Here is a 23,431-nt window from a genome sequence, read left to right on the forward strand (position 1 = left end):
CACCAGCAGGAGAGTGAATTTGTGTGGGGGGGTGGAGGGTGAGAAAACCTGGATTTGTGCTGGAAATGGCCCACCTGCTGATCACTTTAGATAAGCTATTACCAGCAGGACAGTGGGGTGGGAGGAGGTATTGTTTCATATTCTCTGTGTGTATATAAAGTCTGCTGCAGTTTCCACGGTACACATCTGATGAAGTGAGCTGTGGCTCACGAAAGCTCATGCTCAAATAAATTGGTTAGTCTCTAAGGTGCCACAAGTACTCCTTTTCTTTTTGGAAATTTATGGACACTACATTGTCAGAAGACTGCCCCGCTACTGTTACGAAGTGTCATGTCAACACAGACAAGTGGATCTGTCTAGACTAGTGCCATAGTGGAAGAATTGTTAGCCAATAACCTAGAACAGGAAGGAAGGCAATGTATATGGTTATCCAGGATTACGTCTGTTTGTTAGTGGACCACCAACTACGATAAACTTCCTGATAATGAAGATTAACATTGCTGCTGCTAAAAAAGAAGCAAGCTCCTCCCCAGTGTTGAAAGAAGCAGTCTGGAAAACCGTAAGCAGAGCAAAGCCAGTATGTCACTACTAAAGTGCATGATTATGCCACCTACATTGCCAGTCACGGAGTGGCTACAGGAATGGTCTGCAGTTCAGCTGCTGGCAAAGCACCTTCTCCCCAGGGACAGAAGTCCCAACCGTACCCTCTCATTTACTAGGTCATGTCGAGGTTAAATGTTCTTCATCCGAGGCCCTCCCTTTCTTCCCACCCAGCATCTGGTACTAGAGTGTGGCTCCTCCTAGCACTGCCTATATTTATGTTAAACTTCCAGTTTAGACACTGGTTGTGAGAAAAGGCAGAAACTAAAGCCCTGCAAAGACTATACAAATATAGAAAGAGAGACTCTCTCGCCACCCAGCAAGGAGACAGGAAGAGTTTAGGATAGCGAAGCTGGGCAAAAGTTAAAAGCAGTGGTTAAAAGGACTCGAGATCTGGGTTCAGTGTCCAGCTCTGCCACAGATTTCGTGTGACCAGTTAAGTCATTTTTATCATAGAGTCCCAGTTCCCTTTGTGTAGCAGCTTTTTCCTCCTACCCTTTGTCTATTCAGATTGTCAACTCTTTGGGGAAAAAGGATATTCTTTTCCTATGCCTTTACAGAGAAAGTGTGGGACCTCCTGAGCTCAGTTGAGGCCATTAGGTCCAACTGCACTAGATAACTTGTTTGATAAATCCATATTGTCACATGTCAGTAACAATGTGTTCAGGGAACAGTTTTCTATTTCAAAAAGTTTCAAGGAAGGGTTCCTATGTAATCATATTATGTTGTAGATTTTTGTGTTGCTCAGACAGTAAAAAATAAACTAACAAGTTTTGCTTCTATGAACTTGTACAGATTTCTACATCAAAATCCTTCTGACTCTGACTTCCTTCTGACTCTGCCAAAAAAGTAAAACATTTTGCCCTTAAAATTATTTTTATTTTTACCTCAAGCACCATTTAGATGTGCAGGAAGAAATAGTCTTATGATTTCAGAGCTCTACTCCCTCATTCTATGCAAGTGACTATAGAATTATCAACATGTCAAGAAAAAAAAGTGACAAAATATTTCAATTTTTTCTAACTCTTAAAAATACAGAACATTTTTTAAATTTACCATCTTTCTGACTAGACTGGTCTTCCTCCCTCTTCCTCTTTTTATCCCCCCTTTGGTTCCTTTTATTATCTTCTGCATCACCTAATGTTAAATTTGTAAAGTTATTTCAAGCAACTTTTTAATTAACAGTTGAAAACCACTGTTCTACCATAAGGGGAAAGCTTATCAGACAGAACTTTCTCGGGGGCTGGTCTGAGACTGGAGCAGAAGTTGTTGAGGTTTGTGATGCTTCACAAGCACAAGGCACACTTCTTTGACCTTGCCAATTTTAAACATATATATAGCAAGGTATACATTTAAAGACAAAAACCAAACCCCTACGCTGCACACAAAATTCTCCCTCAGGGAAGGGGCGGGGGAATGAACCGCATGTGACAGATGCTAGTCATATCACTGACTGCACTATGGAAGGTGTGCTCAGGTACTGTGGTTCTGAGGGATGTATAAAACAGTACAGCATATTGCGTGCTGAAAGGAGGGGAAAAAAAAAAGCAAAAGTATCAAAAATCTAGGAATTAAAAAAAGGGACAAGAATGGCATTGAAAGGAAGGAGAAAATAGATAAAGAGTGCAAAATAGAACTGTAACAAACGTATTGTGCAAAGGGGAGGTGAAAGCTCCTATCCACCAATCGCAAAGAGGCTCCAACAATAAAAATAAAAGGTTGGGAACCAATGAACTAGAGTCACGCCTTGCATATAGAAATGTAGAAAAATAATGACTAGACTGTATTTGAGAGGAAATTCTATAGTTGTATGAGAGAGAGTGTGGCCCAGTGACAGAACACTGGACTAGGATTCAGGAGACCTGATTTCTATTCCTGGCTCTGTCACTTTCCTACAGGATGTCCTTGGGCAAATCATTTCACCACTCTGTGCTTGAGTTTCCCCATCTATAAAATGGGGATGATACTCACCTCCTTTGTAAAGCACTAAGATCTACTGATAGAAAGTGCTATATATGAGTGCTTAAAAAAAAGCATTTAAGCAGCCAACAACCCCACTTCTTCCATCAAAAGACCTATTGCCGGGGGGGGTGGGGGGGGAAAAGAGAGAGATTTTCAGATCTTTCAATATAGAATTTTTGCAAGCGCAACTGTGTACAACAGAAGGGACCACCACCCTTCTCTGGTACTGGAATTCTCTCTAGTATTCTTGGGTTAATTTTGTCCATATGCTGGACCAACAACAACACAACAAATTTTTGTACAAGTCCCATCACTGCACAACAGCCAATATATAATGCAGTGTAGCTTCAAAACCAATTTGTTGTTTAATCTAGCTGCCAAACTGAAAGATGAGCAACTAATGAGCAATCTGCCGAGCACTCCTATAGATGGTACTGTTTCCTGCATTTCCTAAATTCCCCTTTGAATTTTGTTACTCTGTCAGTCACTCTCTGCTGCTCCACTCGTGTGTTGTGTGCCTACTGCCGATCTCAATTTTCTATAATCAGTGGTAGAGTTCTCTTTGCAGCCTGCTGCACACATTGAACACAAAAGAACAGAGCTGAGCATCTGGTCATTCAACTTCTGTGCCGGTTTCCTTTGTCTACTGTACACCCTGGAGGCTGCAAGAAGTAAAACTGGCAGTGATCATAGTAAATTTCACTCTGAAATTCCTTCAGTGCTCATAAAGCACTATGGATGGGAGAGTAGGAGAGGTAGAAATTGAGCCAAGGGTAAAAACTGTTTTTCAAATGTGGCTCCAATTCCTAATGAGAACAGGAACTAAAACAAAGGGGAAGATAAAGGAGCAGGGAAATGGAAAGAAGAAATGGCAAGAGGGAAAACAAAAAAAGTGAAGGGATTCTACTGTAACTTGTTTGTTTGTTTTAGAAGAATGGAGGGGTCCTATTCTTACAAAAAGTTCACCCCAGGAAGCTCTCCTGTACATAAAGTTCCACGGCTTCCAGCATTTTTCCCATCAAAACTAATTAAACCTGCTGAAATGGAGCTCAAATAACCAACCTTTTCAAGAGATGATTCAATCTTAGTTATTTGATTGCATTTTCCCTTTATTCTTTTAGACCTGGCCCTACAAACCAGGCTTGTTTTATCTTCTTAAAGCAGTGTTAGCTTTTTTTCCTTTTTTCCTGGTTAGAATTCTTTAAAAAATGAGCAGGCTTTGTTCTAGAACATCTTAGCTTGGTTTATATATAAAGTAACCGCAACAAAATGACTTTTCTGTGCACAAGGGCCACCTGACCAAAAATATCAAGTGGCCCTGTGTCTTGGGGGTTGACAAGAAAGCTTGTGGAGTAAAATATAGCATCACTTTGCCAAGGCAGACTGATACAATTTCTGTGCCAGTATAAACTATTTCAGTTGGGGGGGGGGGGTGTTGCTGTAATATAGTTAGAACAGTACAATTTCCCCTCTCCCTCCTGCCCAGTGTGGATGCAATTATACCAATATAAAAGGTGCCTTATATTAGTACAATATATTCCCCTTCCCTGCATGGAAATAAGCTATATTGGCATAATAGTTCCATACTGGGGTGGTGTGGGGTCTGTAGTGCTTTAACAATACCAGTTTAGTTAAATCAGTATGGCTACTGTTTTAAGTTGGCACAGTCTTGAAAGGAGAAGTAAGGACATAGGAGATTTAAGGCCTGCCACTTGGACAAGCCTGCTATCCTACAACACTATCAGATTTCTTTGTAAGACAACAGAACAAACCTGTATGAAATCACGATTCCTACCCTCTTCCCCCCCCCCCAAATCTAACCATTAGGACTATGGAAAACTGGGAACAAAGAAAACAGAATATTTAAGTAATCAATAAAGTGTACTCTCAAATGTATATGGGACTAAAGCTGAGCAAAAATTTTTGGTCAGATAGTTTTTGCTGAAAAATGCCATTTCAGGGCAAATAAACTATTCATAAATTTGACAAGTGGTTTTGGCTAAAACAAAAAACAAACACCATTGACATTTTCAAAATGAAATTTTTTGACTTTTCATTTCAAAACCATGTTTTGTTTAAAAATTTACACAGTTAATTTAAAAAAAAACCCACCCAAAAATGTAACACTGAATGGAAAAAAATGTGGGGCGGGGGGGGGGGTGGGGTGGGGTGAGAGAAGAGAAGGTTTGGATCGATCAAACAAACAATGTTTGATCCAAAACACTTGACAAAATTATGCTTCTCATTGGGAAAAGTCCTTACAAGCATAAAGGCTGCAGAACTAAAAAGTATTTAGCTTAATTTCGGTAACTAGGCACTTCAGTTTTTTTCCTAAAATTTCTAAGGAACAATTTAGAAGATAAATTACTTTAACAGGGATTCTCTGAAGAAGGAAAAGAATATGATAAAGCAAACAAACAACAACAACAAAAAAAAGGGGGGAGGGGGAAATCTATGAAAATGTTGTGATTTGCCAAGTAGGATAAGCTTGTTTATGTGTTTGTATCACCTTTGTATTGAGAGTTATAGATAGGTATGGTATATCTGTATTTCAAACTTGTGCTGTGCATCCGGGTGATCTCCCCAGACAGACTGGCATCAGCACTGCCTAGCCTGTTCAATGGCCCATCAAGGGTCATCAACTGTACAATGAACCCATTGAAAAGTACCAGGGAATACACCTTATGAGTCAGCAAGGCATGTGATATGCCTATGGACAGAGAACTTCAAGGCTTTTCCATGCCATGTGTTGGGCAGCTTGTGTTTAGGACAAAGGAAGTAACAAGCCACATAGCAAAAAAAGACTATAAAAGGCAGTTCTATCATCTCTATTTGGTCTTCATTCCTGCTTCTTACCTCTGGAGTAACAAACTGAAGCTCTGAACAAAGGACTGAATGACCCCATCCAAGCTGGGGATGTGTTCCAGAGGGACTTTCAAGCCAGCGAACTCACCAAATACTCCTAAGAACTTGACATATGGACTTTGCAATCTCTGTATGTATCTGACTGCTTCATCATTTAACAACTCTCTTCTTGGTGTCTCTTTTATAATAAACCTTTAGTTTTAGATGCTAAAGGATTGGCTGGCAGTGTGGTATTTTGGATAAGATCCAACCTAATATTGACCTGGCAATGTGGCTGGCCCTTTGGGGTTCAGAAGAACATTTTGTATAGAGAGCAGAGTTTTTTAAGTAACTTCTCACTGTACTGGACCTAGGTGCTGACTGGGAGCCAGAGTACTGGAATGCAACAAGGAGGCTGGGTAATTTGTTTTTTTAGCTTCTTGATAACCAACGTGGGGGATCAAAACTACAATTTGTGACTGGTTGGTGAGTTTAACTTCAGTGTTAACCACCTGTTTTTCTGCTCTCCCTTTTGCATCCTATCCTGATCTTGGCATTTTCAGTGAGGGCTACCCCAGGCAAGCTGTTCTACACTTTATACTACAAGCTTTTTGGTCAAATTCCCTAGAGTACACACTAGAGGCCACATGGCCCAAGAGCAGAAACTATAGAAAGTATTTGGGGAACTTGAACATTCCCCAGTGTTCCACAGATGCACAGCAATAATTGCTGTAAAATAACCACTTCTTGAATATTTTTATTTTCACAATGTCCATGGAAAGGTGTTAGTTATGTGTTATTTTGTCCTGGTATAGTATCACCAAAACACTTCATGAAAGAAATAAAAAAAATCTGTTTCTCTTCAAAAAAATTGAATACAGAAATGAAGCTGTGGTATCAAGATTAAATGCTTACCAAGTGGTGCTTTGAGGAACCTGCGCTCGATGCCTTGCTCTATCTGAAGCAGTGCAGATGCCAAGTAATGGACCACATTACTAACTGGCTGCGGAGTGCTTGTATTTGTTGATGCAGTGCTTGGAGCTTCAGTTTTTAATCCAACAAGTCTACAATTTTTAAAAAAAGTTAATAGGATTTATAGGATTTTAAATGCTACCCCATAGGTAACAAGAATTGGCCCCAGGAATTACATATTATATATATAAAAATATAGAAGACCGACAGTCGGTTCCCCCCTCAAATAAACAGTATAAATTATTATAAGACTGCAGTATAGCAATGTACAACAAACCAAATACAAGAACATAAAAACTGGCCAAGCAGCTGGTTCCAGGGCCCACTGCTCAGGTGGCTCCAGGGACGTGGCTGTCCAGGTGTGGCTACCTGTCACTGCTGGAGTGGCCCCGGGGCCAGTTGCACTGGCCTCTCCTCGGGAGGTCCCAGGGACTGCCAAGCAGTGGTCTCCCCCAGGCAGCTAGAGCAGCGGCTGCTTAGTGGCCCCCAGGTAGCTGGTGCCGCTGGCCCCGGGGCACCCCTGTAGCCCCGCAAGATTTAATCAGAGATATTTATACTGTAAGTCACGGGCAGGTCGGGGGGGCCGTGAATTTTTGTTTATTGCCAGTGACCTGTCCATGACTTATACTATAAATACCCTGTGACTAAATCGTAGGCTTAATTATACAGCCTTTCTATTGAGCTTTTTTCCCTGCCAAATTAAATCTGGATGCTGGTTGCCAGACAGATCAAATATGTATGTATTTTGCAACATAGTACTTGACCTATTTATTTAAACATACAAAGTAACAAACACTGTCATGCAAATACTAAAGCAAAGTTCTATAGCTCACTGGACATTAATACATTGCTTAAAAACACTGATATTTTTAATATAGAAAATGTTGGTTCACAGAATTTATCAAAAGTTATGGCAGTTAGTTTAGCAAGGTGGTGATGTGCAAAAAGTCAACCTACACAAAAATCCCATAAAAGACATGGAAAACCACCATTTCAAGATTGGTAAAGAAAAGATATTTGCTATTTAAATCCCAGCTGTTACCTGTCTTTTAAAATAAATTTGGCTTGATCATCTGTTTCCATTTCTTCAACATCCTCATTCACAGTTTTAATGATACCATTTTCCTTGTTTTCCTCATTTAGCAGTTCATACTGCCCATTTTCTAAGGCTGCTCTCCAAGACTGCCTGTCTGTAACCTGAAGAAAACATGAATGAGAGCCTGCAGACTTCTGGTTGTGCAAATAATTGTACACATTTAACTTGAATTTCAAATTAAATGAGAAGAGCGTGCAGAGTTCTTGTTCAGGAAAAAGAGTGAGCAGCACTGTTTGGTTCCTAGAAATACCACTTTCCATGAAAGACTATAATGTAATACCTTAATTGCCCCCAGTGTTCCTTGATAGATTCTGTCTTCAATGTCCAAAAGAAAGTCTCTAAGTCTCAGTTCAAGCTGCTTTTCTGCAGACATTTGAAATGTATCATGTGCATTCTGTATTCTTCCCCGCCCTGATGAAAGAGGTTTGTTGTCACTTTGAGGTTTGTCTGCAATAACCAATACGCTTTTTGTTAGGGCTTTCTATTTCTTAAGTGACCAGAAAATGGACTTTCCATAAATAGGATTATTATTAACAAAAAGTAGTAGTTCTTTAAAATACTTTCTAATAATGAGAGGTATCTCAGTATTGAGTTTTTCATATCATAGTAGAATCTAACCCAAACCAGGATCAAATATCTACATACCCAAAGAAAGATGGATATTAACATCCAGACCGCCCCAAAGCAAGCAGATTAAAGGGATATTGTTTATTTAAAAATCACATGCCTGTCTTAAAAGCGTTTACCTACCACTTTAACAAGTAACAGCCAGTAGTCTGTGACATTACTAACTCATTTTTCACATTGTCTAGATGTTAAGTTGACACTGTCCCTTTAAAAAAGTCAAATGAAAGAGTGGGATAATAAAAGCTTTAAGATATGAAAAGAAATGTCAAACACATTATAATAAGAGAAGTTAAATATATGCTAAAGACTGGAAGGCACAAAAAAGTTGACAGCACACTCAAAGATTAAACCCATAGTTTGTAAAAGCATCATGGATGGCAAAAGCCTTTGTTCACGGGATGTAAGGGAGTTGGGGTGGGAGCGTGCTGAGGAGAGAAGTACCCAAAACTAGGAGGCAGTCAGTCAAGAATGAACGGACAGAAGCTGTTGGTAATGGTAACTCCCTAGATTTTTTTTTTTTTGCGGGGGGAGGGGGGGGAGGAGAGGGATTTCTATAGGGATGTAAAAGTTGATACAGTCTTATCAGTTTTGGTTAACAGTTAACAAATTAAACTTTGCTGCCAGCCGGAGCCCAGGACTCCACTGCCGCCCCAGGCGTGGGGGCTGGCAACTGGGGTCCCATGTAATAGCACTCCTAGTTCCCCGGTTAAAGGTTTAACTGTGTAACCGATAAAATTTTAATCGGATACAGAGTTACTTTTTTTAACCACTATTTACATCCCTAGATTTCTATTACTCTCATTTGCAAGTAATGAAACAATTTCCATACATCTCCACCAGGTACTATTACTCTAAGGTGTGTGGGGATGGTTCTCTTTTTGGCTTAGGCCTTGTGCATGAATCAAATGGCAGCCCGTGATTTGCAAAGAGATGATATTGAGAAAGTTGATAGGTACTGGAGAAACATTTTAAATTAAGGGTTATCGGGTTCTATTCTTATTTTTAAGCCAGTTGTGCGGTTGGGAAGGGGGAAGGAAGGAGGAAAAACAATAAGCTGCTGCCTATAACATTTAAAGTAATACCTTGGTAGTATTTTAAATCATTTACAACATATTGTTGATCCATTCAACTGTAGGAAATGGGGGAGTTGCTAAGTTCTGTTACAATGGAATTCCAACCAAAAGTAAAATTACCATGGCTATATCCCATCACTGCAGCACAATTTGCAACTGTTTACCACAGAATTCGTTCCTTTGCTGAATAAACTGGACCAGAGTTCCTGTCCAGAGTATATGGTTTTATCATTAGCAGTAATGGGGAAAGAGGTGGAGTTTTTACACATTTATACTATAGTTTTTTTCTCTGTTTGTAAATGAAAACCTAAAACATACCCAAGGAAATAAATGTGTGTGTGAGAGACCAACATCCATTTATATCAGGGGCACCTCTCACATGGACATTAGCTAGATGAGGCACACATCTATTTATATGGCCCTTGTTACCAAAAAGTCATCTAAAGATTAAAACAAAAAAACAAAAAAAAACGCTTCTAGCCCTCATGTCTGCAGAGACAACCTTCCAAAGGAAGGCAAAACAATGAGTCTCCAGATGGCCTGAAACAACAACCACCCAATGGTGTTAATTCCCTTACCCCCTATTAATTTGAGTGTCAATTCCAAAGTCCAGCAGTTACATTTTACTGGTAACATTAGCTATTCTTTCATTTTAGCAGATGTAATGGAGGTAGGAGGTGGGAGTAAAGTCCATAATGCTTGGAACTGGGAGTTGATGCAGCGAAGAAAATGCAGACGGAAAAGAACAGAGGACACACACACAAAGACAAAGAAAAAGGAAGAAAAACACAAGTATGTAAGTAGCTCTGACCAGAAAGGGAACATATTTTCCTTAGAGTGAAGAATGTGACAAGATATTAAACAAAGTTTAATTACTATATAAAGGCTCTGTTTTCCCTCTGCTCTCTTTGCAAACCTCCACTGACAACAGTGGGAGATCAGCTTTGGACTGAAGAGAATAGAAAGTGTCCTGGATGCATTTCCTGACCCACTGACTATAATTAAACAAGGAATCCAGACCACTCCTCTGAATGAGTTTGCCACCCCTACCTAGACTGTCTCAAGACAGTTCACTGTGGATAACTTCACAGGAATTTTACATAATTCAAGACTTAGACTGTAGTGTAGACTTGGCCCTAAGTTGGTATAACTTATGTTGCTCAGGGGTGTGAAAAAGCCTCCTCTCCCCGCCCCAAGCAACGCAAGTTTCACACTGTCCATACTGGTGCTGTCTGCTTCTTGCTGAGGTGGAGTAATTATGCCGACGGGAGAGTGCTCTCCCTCCAGCATAACGCGTCTTCACCAGATGCGCTATAGCAGCATCGGTGCAGGTACACCGATGTAGCGCTGTAATGTAGACTTGCCCTAAATGACACACTTTGAAGATACCACTGAAAGTTTCCTTTTCAGTTAAAAAATTTCTGCAAAAACAACTTCAAACAAATTTACTACGTTTTTTGAAGTATACACAAGACACAGCCTTTACTTGTATCAGTGATATATGCAACTGTGTTATTGGTAGAAAAAATGAGGCTTACATATAGATATACTAAGCACAAAAAAATTGTTCAAATAGTTTCAAGGAAGCTTCCAAATTTGACACACACAAAAGCAATGTTATTCTTCAGAAAAAGCTACACTTGTAGGGAGGATGTGTCAACATGTGTATAGAAACTTCTGCACTGTTAAGCCTGTGCATGTCACACAAAGGGTAGCACAGTTAGGTCTTTGTGCCAAATTCTTGGGAAAAAGCAATCAGGCAACATATCATTGTTTACTCTATTCATATTAATCAGTTCTGCACAGGTTTTGAATTATTTCACACATCATCATATGAAAAGCCATCCCCCCAGCCAAGTCAAAGTAACAGTAGAGGACACAAGGAGAGGTGATTGTCTTCAGAGGCAGACCAACTTGTCTTTTCTTTCAGAGCAGAAATATTGAGATATCATCAAGATACTGAAAATGAACTCGTGTCAGATACCAGAGTTCAGGATCTACCATCTACACCAAAGTTTTCTTTTACTTTTAAGATTCCCTTGCCTTTTTCCTAGTTATGCATGCTGTAGCTAGCTTCTTCCCACGTGCGTATAGCTAAAGACTTTGTCAAAAGACCAACAATAGCAACTCTGATTTATGAATCAACATCAAAAAAATAGTGAAGCCACTACCCTTCCACTGAGACACCCATGCAATACATTATCCATCACAAAAATACATTGAAACCTTGTTTCTGAAAAGCAAATAGTTCAGTTGCTAAGACATTTGGTAGAATTATTTAATCATTTTATAGGAGATTCTAATAAGAATGACAAGCTCTTATAATGTTACTCTGAAATCAATTCTGAAAGCAAAATTAAGATCAAATACATTTGGAAGAAGTTGCCCTTTACCTGGAATATGGAATTTTTCCACAGGAAAACTGTTTAGTTGTTCATATATTCTATTTTTCTCTTGTAACAGAGTTTCTTTTAAGGCACTCTCCCTATGTCCTCGGGAATTCAGAGCCTCTAGCAGTTGATCCAGTTGTTCCCGAGAATCGTAAAAGCACCAGCGGTTTGGCTTATATACTGGTCTTGGCACCTCTACAGCAATACTGGCATATGAATCTTGGTCAATATTGGAGGTAGATTCAGACGACTTCAAAGACTCTCCAGTTTTAGTGGATACCTGAAGTTCGTTTGTGATGAGAGACTGTATGCTATTCTGAAAGGAAGAGGGTCGTGGCAATAACATGTCTTCCGTGAGACCAGAATAGTCCTCTTCTATAAACAATCCAGGAACGGAGGGGAAAATCCAGTAGCGTCGGTACATGCGGTCACGACCCAGTGGAGAGATATTGGTGCAGGCTGTAGCATTCTGAATCTTTTCTATAAGTTCCTTCTCTTTCTTTTGTTGCTCCCATTTTAAAGCTTCTTCCTCCTCAGCAGTAAGAGGTTCACTCTTTTCACAAGAAGTCTCGTCTTGCCTCGTAAATTCCTTAAGTCCATTTTGCCCTCTCTTACCTAAAAATGAAAGGAAGAAAACTGATAGTACTGTACTTGTAACCTATGTCATTAGCTTAGATCAGTGGTCACCAACCTGTCGATCGCTATCGATAGGTTGATCCTGGGAACTCTCCCAGTCGATTGCAATCTCTGGTGCTGTAGCAGGGCTGCCGCTAAGGCAGGCTCCCTGCCTGCTGTGGCTCCACACCACTCCTGGAAGCGGCCAGCACGCCCCTGCAGATAAGGGGAGTGGGCAGAGGTCTCCATGTGCTGCTCCTGCCTGCAAGCACCGCCCCCACAGCTCCCATTGGCTGGGAATGAGGAACCGTGGCCAATGGGAGATTTAAGGGCGGTGCCTGCAAAGAGAGGCAGCGCACAGAGCCATGTGCCCCCCTCCCAGGAGCTGGGCCCTTTCCTGGAGCAGCGTGGGGCCAGGGCAGGCAGGGAGCCTGCCTTAGCCTCGCTGCCCGGGAGCCACCCGGGCTAAGTGCTGCCCGGCAGGAGGCCGCACCCCAACCCTGATCCCCCTCCTGGAGCCAGCACCCCATACCCTCTCCTGCACCCCAACCCCCTGCCCCAGCTGACCCCCTCCCAGAGCCAGCACCCTGCACCCTCTCCTGCACTCCAGCCCAGAGCCCCCTCCTGCACCCAAACACCACCCCAGAGCTTGCACCCCTTACGCCCCCCCGCCCCAGACTCAGTCCAGAGCCTCCTCCCACACTGCGAACGCCTTGGCCCCAGCCCAGAGCTTGCCCCGCCCCGAAAGTGAGTGAGGGTGGGGGAGAGCAAGCAACAGAGAGAGGGGGAGATGAAGTGAGCGGGGCGGGGCTTTGGGGAAGGGGCAGGGTAGAGGGTTGCCCTTAAATTCAAAAAGTGATCTTGGGTGAGAAAAGGTTGGAGACCACTGGCTTAGAGTCTCCCACTTTCTGACAAAAGTGTTGCAAATAATCAGATCATCACCACCACCACAACCACTACTGGTCAGTAGCAAGGAACAGAATCTACTTGCATGCATAGAGGAAAGGCCTGTTTATAACCGTTTCTCCTTCCAGAACCTAGACCAGGTTTTATTTATTGTTCTTTACAATTATTTATGCCATTGAGAATATAAAGGTGCTACAGACAATCTCTCACGATAGACCAAGTAAAATTGTAAGGATTTCACAGAGACACCACCACAACAAAGTTCTGGCCTTGCATTTACAACCATGAGATCTACGTAAAAAAAAAAAAAAAAAAAAAAAACCAACCCAGAAACCAAACACACACTGTATACAAACAAAATTTCAATCCCAGTTAAATTACTTTATCCTGAACAAATTTTTCATATACTACCTGTATTTTCAACGTGGACTCACTGAAAACATTCCAGTATATGTTTTAATGAGTAAAATTGTAGTAAAAAGTCAAAGACCCTGCCAGCAACAGAGGCTGAGATAGTTAAATTGGAAAGAAGAACTTGATGCTGAAACAAATGACAGGGAATCTGCATTTCATTCCTGGCTTTTACATAGACTTCCTGTGTAATTGTCCTCAGTTTCCTCCATTTGTAAAATATGGATAGAAATACTTGCCTACCATATAAGCAGAATGGTATTCTAAGGCTTAATACATCAGTGTTTAAAAAAATTTAAAAATTTAGTTTTCGCAAACATTTGTGATGATCATATCTCAACATCCAATGGAAAGCACTACAGAATTAAAAGCATTATAAAAAGACTCAGAATTCCTATTCCATGTATCAATGGAGGTCCAAAATCACCACGGGGTTTCAGAAGCAAAGAGTCTCGCACAAAGCCCTTGGAGGTAAAAAATGTCCATCCAAGAGGAACAGCAAAAGTTAGACAACTCTTTCTCCCCTGGAGGCCCCACAGACGGCCTGTAAGCCACAGTGTTGCATGATTCAGTGCATCTCACTTACTGTCCCTCCTAGATGAATTCCTCGGAAGCTCCTTAGCGGGAGATTAAAGCTGTCTGCCTGGGGGTAAATCTGGGTCTGGGTGCATCAGGCCTCACACCTCCCTCCATCAATAGAGTTAATTAGTTAGGTGGTATAAATCACCTTAAAAAACACTATGGCTATTGGTTTCTTAAATTCTACAAAAGATGAAGTGCCTGAAAATGAGTCAGCCACCATTAGAGATTCATGTAGAGCCAGTCAAGTGGAGTACTAATAACTGTAACAGTTTTTCAAGCCACAGCCTATCTCCTGTCTTTCAGGCAGACACAGACACACAAAACAAAGAGTCCAGATGGCAACCAGAGAAGACAAAGAGGAATAGAAGCACTAGAGAATATAGGACAGAGCTACAAGAGGGATCAAACCAGCTCAATTCGTTTATTAGCTCATTATGATTTAGGTCTTTTTTCTTTACATTTACAATGAAGGCTAATGCTTTTTGAACTAGAAAAGTAAAAATTCACCTAATTGTTGGTTTATGCATACATACATACACACACACACACACACTTATTTTTTTACCTCTTCTTCCTTTTTTGTTTGGTCCTGGTTCTTCCTCATCCTCTGTCACTGTGTCCACGTCTTGTTCCTTCTGCTCAATTTCTTTGCTCTCTGTACTGGTATCAAGGTCTTCCCGTTCCTCTTCCCTGATGGGAGAGTACAACAAAAGTCCATAATCAAAGAACTGAATGGAGCTGGCAAAGAACATACAGTACATTGCAGAATGTGCTTTACAATTAGTATTTTATTATCAAAAGTTGCCCTGTAAAGAACTGCAGATGTATTTTTTCTTTTATTATGCTACTTCACTATTCCACAGAAATGACTCCATATATATTAGGAGTTCACATCCTAATGTAAGAATATAGATTGGGGGGAGAACCTTTAAAAAGATATAGGAAGTATTTCCTAGAAACCAAAATATTGAGCCATAACCACAGAAATATTGTACTAAAGCCTAATCCAGGGTTTAACTAATTTTTAAATACCAGCCCAAAAATTTAAAGGCATTTTATAGCTTTAAAACCAGATCCTCATGTGGTGTACATCAGCATAGCTCTACTGAATTCAGAGCTATGCCATTTTTCCCCAGCTAACGATGTAGACTTTAAGTTTTTATTTTACATAGTTTACAGTTCCCTCTTCGAAAACTGAAAATACATTTCCCCTACCCAGATTTGTACCATTTACTAAGCAGTGATTTTTATAGGGCAGTTATTACACAGTATGACTCCAATCTTGCAAATACTTAACATGCTTAACTTTAGAGCATACAAGCAGCAGTCCATGGGACTACTCACGTATCTAAAGTTAAGCACATAAATTTTTGCAGGATTAGAACCTTGAAAAATACAATTTAGGGTCTTAAGGAAGGCATACTTATGCAGCAGCACATGCATGAGTCTTGCTTATGAAAATACAGGGTTCTATCAATGTAAAAACTGCAATTCTAAGGAGATGATCTAGAACAGCATGCTGGCTAAGAATCAAATATTTATGCTATAGTTCAAACAGAAGTTATGGGCTTGATGCAGAAATTACTGAATGAGGTACTTTCGCCACTTATGTAGGAGATCAAAGTAATCAACATAATGGTCCATTCTGGCCTTAAAGATCTATGATGATCTACCGTCACCCAAGTTAGTAAATTAGAAAATCAAATACCAACGTTAACCTCGCAAATTGCTACTGTCAGACATCATGGCTCTACTCGCTTATAGAAAATATCTGTATTCAACAACCCTTTTCTATTATTTTTAAAAGAAAATGGTATCGTTTTATACAATCATTTTTCCTTTTGTTTCTATAATCAACATTAAAGGACCAGATTTCCCAGTGGGTATAAACTGGCATAGTTCCATTTAAGTCAAAAAGATTTACACTGCCTTAGACTCTGGTTCTATATACCGAAAACCACCATTTAAAAAGCAGGCTCAAAATTGTATTTATCATATTAGAATAACTGATCCTACCCAACAGACACTTCTGCAGCAGGATTCCTTTGCTCCTCTTCCTTCAGCTTTTCCTGTTTCTCCTTCATCTTTTGTTCTTGCTCTTTTAATCTTTCTTCCTTCCTCTTACGTATCCTAAGGATAGGGGGAATATAAAAAGCTGCAATTAACAGATAAAGAGAGTGCCTAATTTAATCTGGTTATGTCCCTTTCCTTTATAATAAACACCATAGGATGAAAATGCTAATTTAAGGCAGGAACTCATCTTTGTACAATGCCTAGCACAACAGGGCCTCGATCCCAATTAAGGCCTTAGGAGGCTGGCATAATACAAAAAACAGTAATTGTTACTTTTTCAGATCCAGCAGCTAAGTTTTTGACATAAAGGAGTCCCACCTAGTTTTATCTTGGTTATGTTCACTTCTTACCTTGCTGCTGCTGCTTCTCTTTCTTTGCGATGTTGTTCTGCCTTTAACTCTCTGAATTCCTGTTTTGCCTGTCGTAATACATCAACAGAGTCCTCAATGAAATCTCGAGTGGAGACGAGAGTCAGAAGCTTTCCACAGAGGGCATGGAGAATCTTCATCTTTTCCCCTGATAAAATTCACGTTAATAGTTTATGCTTCATTATAAAAGATGCAGAAGTACTCTTTATATAGTGAGCTTCAGGCCCAAGACAGCTTCTTACTGAAGAAATGACATATCAAATCAAGCAGACATTGTCAAATGTGCAGGGTTAAGATGAAATGCAAATTTTTTTTGTTGGCAATTGTGCCATGAGGTAATTAACCAGACCAGTTTAGTTATAACCTATAGTAATGATTTTTTACTTCTTTAGTCTACTAATCTATAAAATTGCACAAATGAATTTCCAGTGTGAATTTTTCATCTACATGTTATCCTAGAAAAGTATTACACAGGCATTTTTAGTAGTACAAAGTAGTATTTAGTTTTGGAAGAAAGACATCTGCTAAGATTTATATTGTTTGAAGTTCACACTGGGACACACTGATAAGAAAGAAAAAAAATATATCTCAAAACATAGAAGCCACCACTACCATACCTTAAATTAAGGTCTCATTTGAAACGTTTGACACACCTGGAAAATGATTTATTAATCAGGATGCAATTTAAATCTTAAATATTATGTATCTTGTACCAGAAAAAAGGAAATAGCAATTTAAAAAAAATAAAATCAAGTGTGAGGATACCCACTTAAAGCTAATATGTGCAGTGACAACTTCCAAACTAAACATAATTCATTCATTCATTCACCTTCTGACCAAAAGCATATGTGGCAATATCTGGCAAGAACATTACCCAGACAGGACTTCTGTGACTTTCTCCTAGGAGAAAGTCACAGGTTACACCAATGACAAAGCACTAATCTGAACGTAGCAGACATGCACTACACATGGTGGTGGCACTAAACACAAACAGGGACATCTGACCAGTTAGGTGATCTGTAAAGCAGAATTATTATTTTTAATCTTTTTTTTCCTGTGTAATTGAGTTTGTAATACAACACATGGCATATTTTTGCAGCTATCCTATCTCGTGATTAACATTTAAAAACTCTTATTTTAGGTTCTGCTGTATTTATCTTAAAATACACATTCTGTTTTACTAATTTGAATTGGATCCAACCATTAAACCTGGGGATTCGGGGGGGAAAAATTCTGGCTCACACTTTCAAAGGGAACCTTGCCTCTGTCCTCTCAGGGACACATACAAACTGCATGTATGCTTCTCTTGTTGCTGGGTATAAGCACAGAAAGGGCTGTGGCCATTATGCCTAAGAACCATCTCAGAAAGTATATTGTGGGCACAGAACAGACAGGGCAACCTAAAAGTAGCAGGTTATATCACAGTATTGACTTAGCTTTCTAGTTTCGCTCTGTGGATCAATGAAGAGGATTCATTGGATGAGCTCACTCTTGGGATGTCTACACAACAAGCCATGTGGGTTCAGGACCTACTATCTTTCAGGCCAAATGTATAGATTTTATGTACACTGAGACAAGTTCAAGATACTGTATATCCATCTTTATCATCAATTCCCTTAGCTTGAAATCTGGAAAATGCCACTGTCCAAAGGATCAAAGGTTCTCCTGGCTATCAAATCTGCAGATAATCAGTTTGAAGGACTCTAGTTAGTCAGCAACTGTATTCTTTTTATTTCTCTCCTCCACAAAGCCATGCCCTTAAGGCAGTCTCCCAAAGAATGCCATATGTTACAGAAGATGGAGCAACTGGTTTTGAAACACATATAAGCTGACCCAGCCAAACACACTTACACTTGCATCCAAGTAAGAGCACTAATGCACACAGGATGTGTGAAAACAAGAGGCAACTGACATTGTACAAACAGAAATTTCTTGAAATAGACACTTCTGTGTGTCAACATAACTGCCAACTGAGAAAAGCAGTAGAAAAGGCAAAGCTCCAATTTATTTCAGTGGAAAACAACAAGTTCTGAGACTTTATCATGTGCCCTATTACTTAGGTGGGAATTTCTGGGTTCCTTATTCATATAAATCACCTGGGATAGAAAATCATAAACAGGAGTGCAAAAAGCAGGAAAAAGGGAATCTGTGTGTCCAATATCTTGAGGCATTTTAGAAACAAAAGTAGCTTTAAAAATTGCTTATGGCCAGTTAAGTTTGAATACCTAGTAGTATAGCTAAAGTAAGTAAAAATATTCACAGGAGCATACTGCCCTTGAGATAATTTCTGGACTGACAATCCTGGAGGTGGAGGTCCTCTACTTAACTACAGAAGCAGCAGCAACAGCGTAAGCTGTCCAGCCACTGCCCCACCTGAACTCTGACCTGAACGGAATGCCTCTAGGAATGAAAGGGTAATTTTATTTCCACACCCATGCAATAATTGACCTCTCACAGTGAGACCACCAATAAGGGTTCCAATTGGGGTGATAGTTTTTTGACAGGGATACCTGTCTCCCCAAAAACTGAAGTGAAACTGTCAATTTGTTTTACACAGGACAAACAAATAACTTTTGGTCACTGGGCTACATTTGAAATTGGCCACCTAGAGAATGGCTTTGAATCATCTTAAACAGGACATTCATTTTGTTTTATTACCTGGTGACAAGTCATATACTGAAGTACTTGAGAGTTTCTTCAACAGACCAGGATTACTCAATCTCAGCTCCATGCAAGCATCATCTGTAGCATCAAAACCTCCTCGTTTTTGGTAACGATATTTTGCATTTGCTGATGTTACATCAGCGCCTGATGCTAAGATGTGAAGTCTGAGAATCTCAGAAAGAGTGCAGCTGTCGAGATCCAAATTTTTCAAATTGCAGCCTATAGTTAATAACAGTGAGAAGTTATTTTGCATTGAGACCAATATATACAAAGCAATGTAAAATGTGCTTTTTTAAAAAAAAATACAGAGCAAGATAAAACAGATAAATGAAACAAAAAATGAAACCCACACATACCCTGATGTAACTGGGGCCATGCAGCTGCCAAAGTTGCAACTGCAAACAGTGCAGATTTTGTGGGGTCTGCATCTTCATCCAAAGCCTCTGTTAAATCTTTAAGGAAATAAACACTTTATTCTAGTGCAAATTAAAACTTGGATTTTGGGGGAAGAAAGAAAAGGCCTTTTAAAATAGTGCAAAGACAAAGAAAATGGCTTGACATTCACAGAAACTTCAAGGTATTCAAGACTTAGGCTATGTCTACACTACCATGGTAAGTCGACCTAAGTTATGCAACTCCAGGTACGTGAATAATGTAGCTGGAGTTGATGTAGCTTAGATCGACTTACCTTACTGTTCTCGTTCTGGGTGAAGTACCAGGGTCGACCAGAGAGTGCTCTGCCGTTGATTTAGCAGGTCTTCACTAGACCTGCTAAATTGACCCCTGGTGCATCAATCACTGAAGCATCGATCTGGCAGTAGTGTAGACATAGCTTCAGTTCAACAAACAAGTTAAAATATATGTTGCCTAATGTCCACCTTAGCAGTATGTACACTAAGGACATGCAACATTCACTAAAAGCCGTTCTCACAATGCAGAAGCGACTAAAGTTGCTAAAGCACCGACACTGAGCAAACATGCACGCTGGAGACAGAGGGAAAGGAATGGAATACCAGGAAATACACTTGAAAGAGAAAAAAATGCACAAATCAAACTATCCTATCCTGCACGTTCCGACAATTTAATCATTATTTCCTTATTACCATTTTGTTTTTTTATGAAGAACTATCCAAAAAAAATGTAACACTTCAGATGCTTGCATCCATCACATTTTTTTTTAAATCTGACTTTTATATAGAAGTTTACACATTCCACACAAATATGATCAGAGTGGTAATCCAATAAAAGCAAGCCAGATGTAAACAAACACTGCACAACAGCAGCAAAAGCAGCTCATCCATGGGGAGGCAAGCTGAATTCCCTCTTCTTAAACAAAGTTTCCTTGGCACTTACAGGTAGTTCTCCAGAGGGTTGACAGAGCTCGGTCAGCCTTGCACACTAGTTCAACAACTTTACCCTATTCAGGTCCAAGTCATTATGAAGTGTTACGGTCACCAAGTTAACAGGCAAAGGAGCTATAGGTCCAAACTGAACAAGACTGCGTAAATAGTGGGTTTACAACTATTAAATAATAACATTCTTGCATCATGATTAATGCTGTCTGAAAGCTTTTATCCAGATATTACAAAGTAGACATCTATCACTTTTCCACATCCACATCTCTTACATAAAACTCCAATTCTGGGGAAAAAAAAACAATACTTTTCTTGGGTGTTTTCTCTTGAAGTGTTGCCTGCTTTTCAAATCTAGCATGTTTTAAAAAGTGGAACAAACTGCTCACTGCTACAAACCTGCTTGGCTAGTGTGACAGAGGAGAAGCTGTACAAGAACGTCTAATTCTTCTATGAAAGAGAGACAAGTTGTCTGAACAAGAGCAGCAAGAAATGAAAGTCCAGAGGCTCCAAATGAAAGTTGTAGTAAAAAGTAGTACTATCTGCAGTCCCACAAGGGACGGCCAATTAGAAGAAAAATGGTGTTTTTGCAATAGCCAGCCCTGCAAACTAACTGCAATCTGAAAGTCAAGTTGGATTCTTTCCTATTTCACACATCGTCAACAATAATTTAGTTAACTATTCTGCTGATGTAGGAGACCACAAAATCCAGCTCACTTGCTCTTAGCTGTGTTGGCTCTGCATTGCGACCAGGAGTTAAAAATGTAGTTTGTTTTATTAAAACAGCATCCAAACGTGCTAGATGCTGTACTAACACTAGGAGACGAGCCCTGAGACTATAAATACACACAGAGAGCAGGCGCTGTTACTTAAGACGATACCGTTTTTAATATACGGTCACCTTGCAGATGAGGACCACATTTTAAAGGACTAAACTGTGACTGACAGTTGCATGGGGGTGCAAGGGTCATAAGACTCTCAGAGTCTTCCTGTTTGTCTTACATCTGTCACATGGGGCCAGGCACACTCACAGTCATAGTTCTTGAGATCAGGTGAGAACAAAGTAGAACGAGTGCCTAAAGCAGGGGCAGGAAAACTTTTTGGCCTGAGGGCCACATCAGGTTTCCAAAATTGTATGAAGGGCCGGTTAGGGGAGGCTGGCTCTCCTGTAAACAGCCAGGCATGCCCCGGCCCCCTGCCACCCCATCCAACGCCCCCCTCATTCCTGACTGCCTCCCCCGGGACCCTTGCCCCATCCAACCCTTCTGTTCCCCACCCTCTGACCGCCCCAACCCCTATCCACATCCCTGACCCGACCACACCCCCGAACTCCCCTGCCCCCTTACCGTGCCACCCAGAGCACCAGGTCAGGCCGCAGCTCTGCATCTGCACTGCCAAGCCACCCAGAGCGTTGCACCAGCAGCACGCTGAGGCTGCGGGGGAGGGGGAACAGCAGGGAGGGGCTGGGGACTAGCCTCCCGGGCCAGGAGCTCAGGGGCCTGGCAGGAGGGTCCCATGGGCCGGATGTGGCCCACGGCCGTAGTCTGCCCACCTCTGGCCAATAGCCAACTCTGGGGAAGCAGGGCCATGGCTTCCTGTCCCCACTAGTCAGCAAGTTTGGCAGGCCAAAGGGGGTATACACACTGAACCCTGCCTCATGAGCAGGGCAATAGCTGCTCTCCTCCTCTACACTAAGAAGCTCTGGGGAGGCACAGTGCCTTCTGGGGCAGTGCTCCTCTGGAACCTCTCATTTCAGTAGCTAGTGCCCTTATAGGTGATTTCCTGATCCCAGTATCTTCTATGAACACACACTCCTGGAAGCTAACAAACCAGAGGGATTTCTCCGTTAGAATGAGGCATTACATTACAGCATAATAAATGCTTAAGTTTATTGTTTTAAAATCGTACACCAAGTACTGATTTTGTCAATAAAAAAAACTTATAGGACCAAAGATGATACAGGAAGATTTTCTTACCTGTAATGCAGGTTTCTGCAATTTGGCATTTGACAATCTGGATCATTGGGATTCTTTCTGTTACAGCAGAAGGAATCTTATTGGCATAGGCGCCAACTCTGTGGGTGCTCTGGGGCTGGAGCACCCACAGGAGAAAAAAAAAAATATGGTGGCTGCTAAGCCCCCCCATCAACACCTCTCCCTCCCTCCCAGTCCCTACCCCCTGCCACGGATCAGCTGTTTCCCAGCATGGGGGCAGGGGGTGGGGAGGGGAAAGAAAAAAAAAAAAGAGGAGAGAGGGCGCAGCGTGCTCCAGGGAGGAACTGGGCAGGGTAGGGGCGGAGCCTTGGGGGAAGGGAGGGGAAGCACCCCCTGGCAGATTAGAAAAACCTCAGCACCTATGCTTATTGGTGCTGTCCACTAAAAGTTAAAGAGAAAAAAAAACGGTTTCTGATCGGGGGGGGGGGGGGGGGCTGCAGAGGGAAAGAGTCCTAAAAATTAAAAGCAATGATTCCCACTGGTAAAGTCACAGCTATCCAAAAGTGCTTTGTCAAAATTTAATCCCTAAATTTCACCCTATTCTAAAATTGTGGGTTTTGTTTTGTTTTTTCCTTTAGGAGGGGGAAGGGGAGGGGGAGGGAGAGGGAGAGAGCGCAATACCACATGTAGGTCAATATCCAGTAATAAAACACATCAACAATTGAAAGGAAAATGTGTCAAGTTTGTAATTACTGTGACCTGAACTATTCCCTGACTGTAATTATGCTTTCTCTGCTAAGAACTCTACTTCTTAGAGACTAGAAGTTATTTTGTCTTTCAAGACAGCTTTAAATTTTCTTCATTTGCTCCCCCATTTTAAAATAATTGGGATATGGTCATAACACAGCATTAGCAAATATTAAAGGGACACGGTCAGTTTATGTACAATTCTACTTCTTTCC

At 40.8% G+C, this 23,431-nt stretch overlaps 1 protein-coding gene across 3 annotated transcripts in view; it reads right to left on the minus strand.

Moving 5' to 3' along the window:
* The window catches only part of BAZ1A (bromodomain adjacent to zinc finger domain 1A), a 116,270-nt gene that overhangs the window by 22,691 nt on the left and 70,148 nt on the right, over window positions 1-23,431 (minus strand). Inside the window, exons 12-20 of one of the 3 annotated variants that reach the window (XM_048852310.2) lie at window positions 19,540-19,635; window positions 19,178-19,402; window positions 16,502-16,667; window positions 16,095-16,208; window positions 14,644-14,768; window positions 11,568-12,179; window positions 7,755-7,885; window positions 7,421-7,575; window positions 6,322-6,470 (exon numbers count right to left, since the gene is read on the minus strand). In XM_048852310.2, coding sequence (XP_048708267.1) covers window positions 6,322-6,470; window positions 7,421-7,575; window positions 7,755-7,885; window positions 11,568-12,179; window positions 14,644-14,768; window positions 16,095-16,208; window positions 16,502-16,667; window positions 19,178-19,402; window positions 19,540-19,635 — 1,773 coding nt within the window. Of the gene's footprint in view, window positions 1-6,321; window positions 6,471-7,420; window positions 7,576-7,754; window positions 7,922-11,567; window positions 12,180-14,643; window positions 14,769-16,094; window positions 16,209-16,501; window positions 16,668-19,177; window positions 19,403-19,539; window positions 19,636-23,431 lie in introns of all 3 variants that reach the window. The other 2 variants (XM_048852309.2, XM_048852312.2) reach the window with 2 other exon arrangements.

Source organism: Caretta caretta, chromosome 6, assembly GCF_965140235.1.
Source record: "Caretta caretta isolate rCarCar2 chromosome 6, rCarCar1.hap1, whole genome shotgun sequence".
NCBI classification, from domain to species: domain Eukaryota; kingdom Metazoa; phylum Chordata; order Testudines; family Cheloniidae; genus Caretta; species Caretta caretta.